Here is a 12504-nt window from a genome sequence, read left to right on the forward strand (position 1 = left end):
CTTCGTTGCTGTCATTCATTCATTCATTTCCAAAGAGCGGTGGGGAATCAACATCCACTCTTGACAGCGCCCTAGCGTCGATCAGTCACTAATCACTACTCGCTGCCTCCACCGACTCTGTCACAATGGCGGAGTCAGAATGGTCTCCTAGCTGTGTGTATACCATTCTTTTACTTCCTTTCTTCGAGAGGAAGAAGTGATCCGATGACTGACTCTCATCAGCTTGGGCCTCGAAACCCATCAAGCAGGATGTCATTTATGACGATGCGGCGGGCGTACAAGCCGCACTGGCGAAGCTGCAGAAACTCCCGCCGTTGGTCACGACTCAGGAGGTACGATCTATCGTTTCGTTGAGAGCTGAACAGACAAGCTGATAAACATATAGGTGAATGACTTAAAGAAGAGCTTGAAGAATGTTGCATTGGGAAAGGCCTTTGTACTCCAGGGTGGTGAGTACACGGATTTAGATTCCGCATGACGGCCGGTACTGATACTGTGCAAGGCGACTGCGCGGAGCTGTTCGATTACTGCAATATGGACATGATTGAAGCCAAGGTGAAGCTGCTTCTTCAGATGAGTTTGGTTTTGATTTGGGGTATGTTTCTTACAATTACTATACCAAAACGAATCATGCTAATATCACCCAGGAGCAAACAAGCCTGTCGTTCGTATCGCCCGAATTGCAGGCCAATTCGCCAAGTAAGTCTTCCCTCTCTCTACATAAACAACAACACCAACTAATACCGAACAGACCCCGCTCCAGCCCAATGGAAACCATCGACGGCGTCGAAATGCCCTCCTTCCGCGGCGACAACATCAACGGCTTCGACGCCACCCCCGAATCCCGCAAACCAGACCCGTCCCGGCTGGTCTCAGCCTACTTCCACTCCGCCGCGACACTCAACTACATGCGCGCCTCCCTCTCCTCAGGTCTCGCCGACCTGCACTCCCCTCTAGACTGGGGTCTTGGGCACGTCATCACCCCCTCCATCCGGGAGAAATACACCAAAATCGTCAATCGCGTCAAAGACGCCTTACGATTCATGCAAACCGTCGGCATCGACACCGACCGCGGCGTCGAGACCGTCGACATCTACACCAGCCACGAAGGCCTCCTCCTCGAATACGAACAAAGCCTCCTCCGACACCTCAAGAACCCCGACCCTCCTACCACCTCCACACAGCCCCCCAAATCCTACTACGCCACCTCCTCCCACTTCCTCTGGATCGGCGACCGCACCCGCCAAATCAACGGCGCACACGTCGAATTCTTCCGAGGCATCGCCAACCCCATCGGCATCAAAATCGGCCCTAGCATGACTCCTGCCGAACTCACCTCCCTCCTGGACATCGTCAACCCAACTCGCGAAATCGGCAAAGTCACCCTCATCTCGCGCTACGGCGCAGCAAAGATCTCACAGTACCTGCCCGCCCATATCGCCGCCGTACAAGCCTCGGGACACATCCCCGTCTGGCAATGCGATCCCATGCACGGTAACACGCAGGCCACGCCGTCCGGGGTGAAGACGCGGCATTTCAGCGATATCTTGTCCGAGCTGAAGCAGGCATTGGAGATACATCGCGCGGCGGGATCATTCCTGGGCGGAATGCATTTGGAGCTGACGGGCGAGGCAGTGACGGAGTGTGTGGGTGGTGCTGGGGGCTTGACGGAGGAGGGTTTGAGTGAGCGGTACACGACGTTTTGTGATCCCAGGTTGAACGAGAAGCAGGCGTTGGAGTTGGCGTTCTTGGTGGCGGGGTTTTATAGGGAGTTGGATGAGGAGTTGGCGGAGGATGAGTCTATATAGCCAGCGCAGTTCCCCTTTGGACTAAAATGGAAGTAAGATCTTTATGATAGTATGGAATTAATATACTTCTTTCGGGTTATTGGTAAGCCATAGGATGTGTTGTAGGGGAATCGTTACATTGATAGCTAGTGTTGATCTACTTAACTCCCATAGTACTATTTATCATCTACCACCTTTGCAGTTCGATATCCATACTTATACTACCTCTACTCCATTCCATACTCATAATGAACAACCATGAATAGTAGTCAATGGTATCCATTGCTATATAAAGATGAATAAAGGCCGTCTCGTCTATCATCATAACCTACTGACCCACTCACCCACCCATCCACCCTTTATCCATCTATCCATCTATCCAACCCATATACACACCAACCTCAATGCATATATACACAACTCCCCCATACATACTACTTGGCACTGTTAGCAGACCTCTTCTTCCTCTCAATCCCCCTCCCCTCCCAAATAAACCACAAAACAACCCACCCCACCATCGCCTCCACAGCCAACCCCCACCAAACCCCCCCAACAAAATTCCCCCTCAGGCCCTCACCCAACCCCCAGCCACCCAAAAACGGCCCTAACGTTCTCGCCGCCGACGAAATACTTTGCGAGACGCCATTAATCGTGCCAAGCACCTTCGCATCCGAGACACTATTATTCACTAGGATAACCGCAGCGGGGAGGGCAAACGTCCTCGACACGACCTGCAGTGCGATCACCACGGTAAATGCAGGCCAGACGATGTATGCTGCGCGGGGAAGAAGGAGGAGGAAGGGCATGAGGGCGTATGCGAGGGAGGAAAAGGGTAAGAAAGTGCGGAAGGACCGTAAGGTACCCAGGTAGCCTTGGACCCAGGGGTAGATGAAGATTTGTAAAGGGAGGCCGATGATCCCGATGATGGCGGTGGCGAGACCGACGCGCGAGGAGGGCAGGCCGAGGCCGCCGGAGAAGTGGAACCAGCCGGTTCTGGTGGAGGGAGGGGCGCGCGGGGTGGGGAGGAAGGTGAAGGTGATGGCGTTGAAGGCGGAGGTGTGGAAGGCGAGGAGGAATTGGGCGAGGAGGGTGAGGAGGACGTTGCGGGTGTAGATTTGGCGGAAGGAGGGGCGGGATGATGATGGTGGTGTCTTTGGGGTTGGACGGGAGGAGCGGCTGCTGATGCTGATGCTGCGGCGGTGGTGGGAGGTGTTGTCGATGTAGAGGGATTCGTCGTCGGGGTGTTCGGTTAGACGTTGGTAGTATTTGCTGTCTTTGTGTTTGGTGCGGCGGAGGGCGCGTGAGATCCGGTGTCCGAGTTGACGGCCCCAGTCGCTGCGATGGCGGGCTGTTTCGTGGGTCTGTTGCTTGATGATTAGATGATGGTTTGATGAAGTGGACATTGGTTTGGGGATGGGCGTACCTCGTCTAAGCCGAAGAAGACAGCTAGCAACGAGCAGAAGATGAACACTGCACTGAGCAGGTTTGGTAACAGGAACGGCCATTTGCGCATCCACTCCACCCCATTCGCACCACCGAGGAATGTGCCCGGTCCAAAGATCTGGGGATAGTTCTTGACTGGATCAGCTAGGGCACCGCCCAGCACTGGGCCGATAATGACGCCGATGTTGAAGCACATGGGCAGTAAGAGGAACGCTCGAGATTGATACCTGCATTTGTCAGTGATCTAACCCATCGTAGGAAAGGTACAGGGTATGGACGTACTTCTTCTCCTCGATAATCTCCGCAATCATCGTCCTCATCACACCCACATTACTATTCAACACACCTCCCAGCGTGCGAAACACCGCAGCAGCCACAAACGACCGCGAGAACCCAAATCCCAAGCACGAGATACACGTCCCCAGCGACCCGATCAGCAACACTCTCTTCCTCCCCATCCACTCCGCATCAGCTAGTCGTCCCCACCACACAGCCGTCAGGAACTGCGCCGCAGTGAAACTGCCCTGCAAGATGCCTGCCTGTCCGGAGATAGTCGAGTCCGGTAAGGACGGGTCGAACGACTTGAGCTGGTAGAACATGTACGCTTGCAGGGAGGTCTGGGTGAGTGGCTCTGAGAGACGGGCGATGGTCAGGATAGCGAGTTGGCTCTTTTTCGGTAGTGAGGACCATGTTACGGGTTTCTCGTCGGCGTCGTTGTTGTTTTCTTCGTTGGGGTTGTTGTCGTCTTCGTTCGCGATCAAGTTGGTATCTTCTTCGTGGTCGTCGTCGCTGGAGCTAAAGCTGTCGCTGTCGCTATCACTGAAGCTGCTGTCATCGTCGTCGTCGCTACTGTTGTGATCATCTACTGATAAGCGCTGCGACTGAGAGAATCCGGGCATGGGCGCCGGCGCAAGTATACGGGTCTGCGCCGAGCTGCCGTCGTGGATGGCAGTGTTGACGCTGTCTTGGTCGCCGTCGATGGAGGAATCGACTGACATGGCGGGCGACAAGAATTGGGTGTCCGGATTCTTGCGGAGGCGTGAGGCGTCGGCCTCGGGCGCGGAGATAGCAGCAGTAGTATCTACATGATTGTCGGTGTGGGAGTTGCGGATCTCGGGTGGTTGTGTGGATGTCATATATAGCTAGTGTCGTGCAGAACAGTAGGAGAATCTGGGGAAGCCGTCAGGTACTTCAAAGTCAAGGTTCAACGGAGACGATAAAATCTACGGAAAAAGAAAAGGGTGGGAACAAATCTGGGGAGAAGAAGAAAGTGGATAAGAAGAAAGCCGAAGAGGCGATGAGCCAAAGATTCGCCCGAAGCTTGTCATCCCCGCTAAACCTGCCTCGGGTTTAGTCGCCGCGACTTTGCCGATGCCTGATTCTGTATAGACGAGGATGCGACATGCATATCACTCCCCATTCTTCTCATCCTGCACTGTGTAACACCGCGTCCCTTACATGGCTAGGTACCCCCTACTCAGTTAAACGAACATTGCATGTACGCAAGCATTGACTCATCTGTGCTACCGTTTCAAAACATCCTGATCCAATACCATCCCAGACAGGCAGTACTCAATTCAACAAGGCTAGGCACTCCCTGAAACCGCATCAGAACGCCGTATCCAACACTATTAAGGACAAAGAGAAGAAAAGAAGAAAAGTGAAGAAAGAAATAGGGCGAAGGGCAAGTCCGATCGCATCCCGTTGCGAGATCAACACCTGGACGGAGATCTTATTCAGTCCGTCGACGTCCAAAAACAACCTCAAGCAACAGACACATGAACGAGTCCGAGGACTCTCAAAGACAGTCACACACCACATGCATGGCGGACACATTCCTCGAGGATCAACTCAAAGACCCTGCGCATCATCGCGTTCTCAAAAATCAGGGACATACACAAAGTCAGTCGGAAACCTGATCCGAAAACATTACATCTGCACAAGACTAGGACAGCGTGAGAAAAAAAGAAAGATTTGAAAGACAAGGGGAATAGAGAAAAGTACACTGTTAAAATCACACATGCTCAAGACCAATGTAACAAATCAAGGAAAAGAAAAGAGCGATAGCTCAGTGGTATTCAACTAGTTGCGACGGCTTCCACCAGTCCTGCCCGTCATCTCCAGAGTACTTTCAAACCCCTCCCAAGGAAGCTCATCATCGTCTTCCGAGTCCGGTTCCTTGCGAGAAGACTTGTCCGTGGTGGCGGTGACGTCTGCTGTCCGTCCTGCCGTATCAATTCCAATCGACTGAAGAGTCACTTCCATCTCCTGCTCCGTCATCTCACGGCCATTCTGCTTCTGACCTTCAAGGACGTCGTACAGCGCATAAATCTGGTCGGCCTTCATGTCGATATCCTTCAACAGCTTCTCGATCTTCTCGCCCACAGACTTCCTCTGTCGCTTGCTCAGCGAGGCATCCAGCCTGTTGTACGAGCCCTGGTATGCCACCAGCTGCATCTTCAGGTGGGCCAGCTCATCTTCCAAAGCCTTGAGCACGGTCGCGAGGGCAAGCTCTGGCGATTGCGCGGGGCGCATGGTAGGCTCCTCATTGTAGACAGACGGCTCGGGCATACGCTCCGAAACGGGAACGGGCTTCGGAATCTTCACTGCCTCTGCAGTATGTTCACAAGAGGCACCTGGAATGGACTGCTTGCAGACCGTGCAGTTTTTGCCATTGTGCTTAGTGGCACTGTCAAGTGCACGCTGAGCAGGTTCAGGAAGCTTTGAAAGATTGTTCTCGACCAGATGCGCGGGGTTGAACGTAATATCAGGCAAGATAAAGGCCGAGGTCATCTCTTCGGCCACCCTCCGCCGGCGTCGCTGAGAAGCAGCAGCCCCGGAGTTGTCCGAATGCCGTCTAGGGCGTTCGACAGGCACCGACAAGTTACTTTCTCCTTCAGTCATGCTAGCCTTGGAGTTGGCGGTCAAGTCACCCATGGCCGAGGCGGGTCTAGATGGCAACCCCTTGCTTTCTTTGAGGGAAGACTTTCTGGGAATCGTCGACTTAGCCAGGCTCTGCCGGGTCGTGTTTCCGGTCTCGTTTGCAGTCTGCTCTTTGCTTGTACTCGACTGCCGCCGTTTCCGAGCCAGGCGTTCCTCTTCCAGCGTCTTCCGTAGTTGAGCGATTTCACGTTCCTGAAATCAGAGTAAGTACGGGTGTGCAATGTGGCAAGAACTTGAAAGGCAACTTACATCAACGAAGCTCAGCAGGGTCAAATCCTGCTCCGTTGCATTGGATTTCTTGGTGATTCCAGTGACCTCACCACTCGACTCAACAGGCTCAGTCTCCTCCACCTCTTCGACAACCACCCTCTTGATGCGCTGTTTGCCAGTGTTCGACTGCTTCCTGGTACTCACATCACTGCTCTCCGACCGGCTCTTGGACTTTCCTGATCTCGACTTCGACTTTTCCCTGGTCTGGGGGACGTCGATCGAAAACAGTGCCTCTTCTGCACGCTCCTTTTCAAGCCGGGAAATTTCCTTATCAACCTGGGTCGAGATCTTGGCGCGCGAATCTTCCTGACGTCTAGACTTGGATCGCGAGCTCTTCCCAGTGACCTCGCGGGTGCTTCGGCTCGTATGCTTACTATGCTGCGTATCGATTTGGCTATCCTCGTCGCTTGCATCAGTCATAGAAGACTGCTCTGACTCGACTGTGTCCTCACGTGCTCTGGAGCCTGCGGCCAAGATCTTCGATATCTGCGACTTCAAGTCTGCATTCTCCTGGCGCAGACTCTCATTCTCGCTCTTGAGGTCTTGGCTCTCCAGATATGCAACTCCCAATTGAGACACTGCCATGTCTCGTTCTCGGTTCAGCCGCTTTAAAGTAGATTCCTGAATCTGGGCCTTTCTTTCGATAATGTCGAGTTTGTTTTGCAAAGCCAGGTTGGCGGCATCTAGTTCTGCATACAGAGTTAGCTCAGTATCGCGATGACCAAGATAGAAGTGCTTACTTTGGTTCTCGTTGGCAAGCTGATCTCTTCGGTAGTCATCCTCGTCGGATTCGTAAGGTCGGCTGCGACCATGCTTGTCCTTTGAGCGCTTGTTTGCCCTCAGCGCTTCATTCTCCCGCTTCATATCATCCATCCTCCGTTCGGCGTCAGACTTGGACCTCTCCAATTCTGCAACCTTGTCCTGCAAGAGTCTCAATGAAACGAAGAGTGCCTTTTCATCTTCCGGAATGGGGACAGCATCCAGCGGCATGTGTTCGCGAGTCAAAGAAACATCAGTAGCATCATGCGGAGGGGAGACAAAGCGCGTCGTCCGTGCTCTGTTCTGACGCGCATACACGGGCGTTCCGTCTTCATAGACGCCCGAGACCAACTCAGACAAGTTGGGGAGATCCGGTAGAAGAAATGACTGCTGAGTAGCCGTATCACCTGCATTGTTGGCCAGATTGCGAGAGCTGTTACTGGACTTTCCGCGACGGAGTTCGCGAGCGTAGGCCTCCTGAGAAGCCTTCTCCACCGCATCGGCAATCTGATGAGAGAGGTTGGGGTTTCCAAACCGTGTCGGACGCGTACTGTTGGCCATGACCGGAGGCCTTTCGTCCTCGATTAGGGATCCTTCATAAGTATCGCGAACCTTTGCGTGCATGTCTGACAGCGTTCGTCGCTCTTTGCGGTTCGACTTGGCTGTGTGGGGATCAACGTTCTCCTTATGGGCCAGGCTGGCGCGTCTGATTTGAGCATCCTTTCGGAGACTATCGCTGACCGCTCTTCTCGCCGGGTTCCGCAGAGCAGACTTCTGAGGGGTATTAGAAGTAGGATAGTCGAGTCTGACGGCGGGGGACGACGAGCGAACGCTGTTTTCGATGCTCATGTAGGAGTTTCTCGAGTCGTCCAATCGACGGGGAGGTTTCGTCGGGCCTCGGCCGGCCTCAATGGAGATGCTGTCGTCGTTGTCGGCCTCTTCTTCTTCTTCGGATGTGCCGACCGGGGAAAAATCTGGTAGATATTGCTCGAAGGTGGATGTGTTGAAAGCGTAGTCGGGCTCTTCTTCGTACTCGTGGCGCTTCCTGGCGTTGGTGTGCATGGACGGAAGTCGGGGGCTACCATGACCGAGCTCTTTGGTGGACGCGAGCGCCTCGTGCTCAGGGTCAAAGTCGGAGCCAAACGACGCGAAGCTATTCGTTGTTGCTTCGCGCGACATGTTGCCGGTTGATGTGACGCGCCTTTTGGGGCGGTTTATAGACGGAGTGAAAAATCGAGTACCTCACAGGTATCAAATGGTTAAGCTGACTGAATCAGCAAAGCAAAATTGGAAGTAATCCGCTCGTTGTTCTGAGGCTGCAAGCTGCACGGCGGACAGTCAAATGTTTAGAGAGTCGCTGGTAGCGCGTCGGTGCAGCGCGAGTCTCCCGGCTTGAGGAGGAAGTAGTAGCCAGGGAAACCACCACTGAAAGGAAGGCAGTGCAATTGCCTAGAGAAGACCAAGCCACTGCGGTTTCCGGACTATCGCAGAGGCAGCACAATTGCACGGTAAGACCTGGCTAACCGGCTAGACAACGCAATGGGGACGCGAGTGGATGATGCGACGGAAATAAATGAGGAGGCTGGGCTGGCAACAAGTTACTACGTCCTTGACCCAAGTGGAACTCGCCCGCTGCTTTTGGTTTGTTTACTCCCGTGGGCCCCCCTCCCGTGGACCGCCTGACCGCCTTCCGAGTGCTTACGCCACGAGCCAAGCTGCAGAGATAGATAGTGATTATATCCAATTCATGAATCTTATTCTAGACAACATTTTCGCACGTCGTTATTGAAGCTTTTGCATTGAGATTTTCCATCATATGCTGGAGCGTATAGTATGTGCAGACAGATCCAATAAACACAGTGCCCCCTTTTTTAAATGTACGGGCAGACTGGTGTGGGCTGAGAAAACAAGAAGAGCCGTCCATAGATTCGCCTTCAATAAAACGCCTTGCGGGCTAACATGAATGTCCAAGGGAAAGAAAACTATTGACAGGGTCGGAGAGTAATTAAAACAACCTATATGCTAGTATGTAGGGTCGTAAACGCTTATGCTCGTAACGGGTATTGGAATGCGAGGTCAAAAGGGGCGAGGAATGGCAGCCGTGAATGTAGACCGATGGGTCAGGTCTTCTAGTTGTTGAAAAGACATATCCATAATAGAGAAATCAAGACGCCTAGTGACTATGAGTGTCATCCCTCAAGAGGTGTGTTTCGGCTGATTCAGAAGCAGGGTGTTCTTCGACACGCTCTTCCGTGATGGGTTGAGTGGTGGTGGCAGGTTGTTCGGCGGTTTGTTGCTCTTCCGGCTCCTCCTCCCGCAGAGGATTCGTGGGCGTGGTGGGAGTGTTGCTGATAGGGCTGGCCACATCGATATGGATGGTTGGCAGGGGGGTCAAGTCACGAAGCTGCGGCGCATGCTCGCCCCTCTCCGCGATTGGGCTCGTATAAGGCGGCGCTTCTCCCCATTCCAGGACCTCGTACTCAGGCGGCGGGATGTTGAGTTCACCCACATCACCCTCGTCGACCGTTATTGACGGGCGATCAGCCGAATGAGCAGACGCCGCATGCGATTGCACCTGAGTCAAAGTCTCCGCATCGGAGACGTTGGATACCCCAGACTGATACGACGAGTACGACTCGCCTCGAGAATGAACGCCGGTGAGAATCGATCCTGAGGATCGATCGGGCGCTGATGCATCGGTGAGAAGAGGACGACGGTCCGAATCGGGCGACGTGGCTCTGATACGCGACCCGTCATGCCGCACGTGGCCCAGTTCTGCATAAGAGACACTGGAGATACGCCTATCGCGACCCCGGTTGCGAGATTCCGCCAGAGCCGCGCTGAGGTTTGAACCACTTCCATTGGCAGACGCGCTGCTTCTCGCGCGGGCCCGACTCTCCTGCCGGAGTTCTTCAAGGCGAATATAGTCCCCACGAGCACGAGCCTCCCGGCGCTCCTGTCGCCGCCATTCACGGTCGGCTATCTCCTCTCGCCGTTGCAAACGGATTTGGTAGAGAGACTCCATCAGCTCTTCTCTGCGGGATTCCTCTTCTTCGGCTGTTTCGGGGAACTCGACAACCATGTCCATGCCTGCTCGCTCCCCCTCTCGAGCGATGACCTGCTCCGTTGGCTTGGGACTGGGCGAGTAGGCGGGAAGAGTGATGACCGAGCGAACCGATGTATCCCGTCGAACATTGCTCGTATTGTTGGCGGCCGGGGTGGTAGTTCGCATCTCCGAGCCTCCTTCGGCGGGCGTGTCTCTGGTGTTCGCATTGGGATTATTCGCCCCGGGGACCTGACCGTATGAGACGCCCACGTTCCACCTATTCCATTTGTCCTTAAGGAATTTCCCAGGCACATATTTCGGGCGACAGTTCATGCGACGGAGGGTACGTAAGACGAAATAGGTCATTAAGGCGGATGCCACGGCGAAAATGATGCAAGCGACGCACTGCAATTAGAGGAAAAGATGCATTAGTGACTGCGGGAAACGGAAGAAAGAGAGCACCCACTATTATAATGATATTATTCCTGCTCGAGTTATCATTGTCGGAGGCGTGGTTTTTATCCGGGCTATTATCGGTGGTATTGGTGTTGGTGTTGGGATTGTTGATAATGTTGCCCGGACCATCCTGACGGATGTCAAATTGGCGGAAGTTGACTGGAATGTGCATGCTGTGGATTCCGGGCGATCGGGAATGAGCCCAGATCTATAGCCCCTAAGCATGCAGACCAGCTAGAAAGTCGACGATAGGAGGTATAATCGCAGGCGAAAAGAGGTTTGAAAAACCCGGATCGGAGGCGAACTGGAAATGGTAGCCTAAACCGGGAACGCTGCGGAACTGGCGGATGAACAGTGAAGGTTTGTACTCGGTGGTATGAATGAATAAGAAAAAAGCAAGATAGGCTGCAGAAGGGGGCCTGGTGGGAGATTTGATAAGATATTACGAATCAGACCATAGAATGCGACTGAAATCAACACGAATAGCTAGAGATAGAGCCAGCAATAATGAATGAGATGGTAGATTATGGAGAAGAAGAGACATGCGCGAATCCATGGCCTCAAGCTGTGATGGCTGGGGAAGAAAGGACCAGGAGAGAGAATACGAGCAGGACCGCGGCAAGATTTCAGCGGCTGACTGGTGTCAGAGAATGACGATGCTCATCATTCCAAGACAGGCCTGCAAGTGGTTGTCGAATGGCAAGAGGGGAGGGCCACAGATTGGCGCTGATTGACTGATTGCTGATGCTGATGCTGATGCCGACGAGAAAGTGGCTGGGTCGCTGGCGGAGATAAAATAGCGAATGGATTTTTCCCCAGCCAGAAAGAAGTGACTGATCAGAAGTACGACCCTTGGACGCTTCCAGACTCAGGAGGTCAGATTGATCGTGACACGACACAAGTACGCATCAACAGAGTCTCTATACAAATTAAAAAGGACTCCATCGCACCCTCCCGACTAATTAAAGACGATCTCATTGTGAAACGAGAGGCGCAATACAAATTGAAGCTGCCGGGTTTTCCTTCCCGAACCACCGGCGCGTGCCATTTTTAGAACACGTTCCTTCGCTGCTGGTTTTCTGGTTGGTGTCGGATCAGCGTTGGGGGTTGTTGTTCAGTTGATTTGCTCCAGACGCCTCTCTATCTAGCTTTTAAGTTCGGTCAGCTTTTTGCCTAAGGAAAATTAAGCTCACTTATCATCGCCAGGGTCAACTGAGCACCACCAGGGATGGGGCTGTCATTACGGAGTACCCCATCGGAATAAAGTCCTCCCGGTTTACTAGTTGATCTTGTTAGTTGTTAGTCTCGTTATGGAGTCTCCTCCTGAATCCTGACCCACTCCTCATCTACACCATATTCATGTAGATAGCTGATCTCGCTTTCAGGGCAACAGGTTTCCTGTTATCTTCCATCATGCCAAAAACACGACAGCTCCTTCAGTGAGAAACCACCTATTCTTACACTAAGGAGGATCATCACATTCTTCAACTGTCTTAGTATGAGAAGCACAATATATTCTTTGCTCATCTTTATGCTCACCGAGCTGAATTAAAAAGCCTTGTCCCATTCAACTTAAGTTGTTCGGATGTCTGTCAGATGTTAGACGCTGAAGATTAGTTACATGGTAGTTCCAATGTTTGTATCTCGGCACGGCCAGCACTCAGTGCAAGGCCATGAATCTTTGACTTTCAACACAGGATTGGTGAGGATTATGCCGGGTAACGGAGATGAGAAGGTTAGATGCGATGCAGAACCTAAAATGACTTCGTGAGTACTGTCTTGACATTCCAATCCCGGATA

At 53.0% G+C, this 12504-nt stretch overlaps 2 protein-coding genes across 2 annotated transcripts; one reads left to right on the top strand and one right to left on the bottom strand.

Moving 5' to 3' along the window:
• Positions 1–125: 125 nt before the first annotated feature.
• Positions 126–1808, top strand: BO85DRAFT_438995 (3-deoxy-7-phosphoheptulonate synthase class II; the record flags this gene model as incomplete). Its single annotated transcript, XM_025658695.1, has 6 exons — positions 126–153; positions 223–332; positions 386–449; positions 503–595; positions 648–699; positions 752–1808. 6 exons carry the CDS (start codon positions 126–128, stop codon positions 1806–1808), a joined length of 1404 nt encoding a protein of 467 aa, XP_025515069.1.
• Positions 1809–2221: 413 nt separating this feature from the next.
• Positions 2222–10876, bottom strand: BO85DRAFT_459885 (uncharacterized protein; the record flags this gene model as incomplete). The annotated part of the gene is made up of 11 exons (XM_025661682.1): positions 2222–3148; positions 3211–3457; positions 3513–3999; positions 4081–4372; positions 5164–5165; positions 5360–6365; positions 6423–7132; positions 7184–8403; positions 8626–8627; positions 9445–10653; positions 10715–10876. The coding sequence occupies 11 exons, from the start codon at positions 10874–10876 to the stop codon at positions 2222–2224; spliced, it is 6264 nt and encodes a 2087-aa protein (XP_025515070.1).
• Between the last annotated feature and the right edge of the window lie 1628 nt (positions 10877–12504).

Source organism: Aspergillus piperis (genome assembly GCF_003184755.1).
Source record: "Aspergillus piperis CBS 112811 unplaced genomic scaffold BO85scaffold_10, whole genome shotgun sequence".
NCBI classification, from domain to species: Eukaryota; Fungi; Ascomycota; class Eurotiomycetes; order Eurotiales; family Aspergillaceae; genus Aspergillus; species Aspergillus piperis.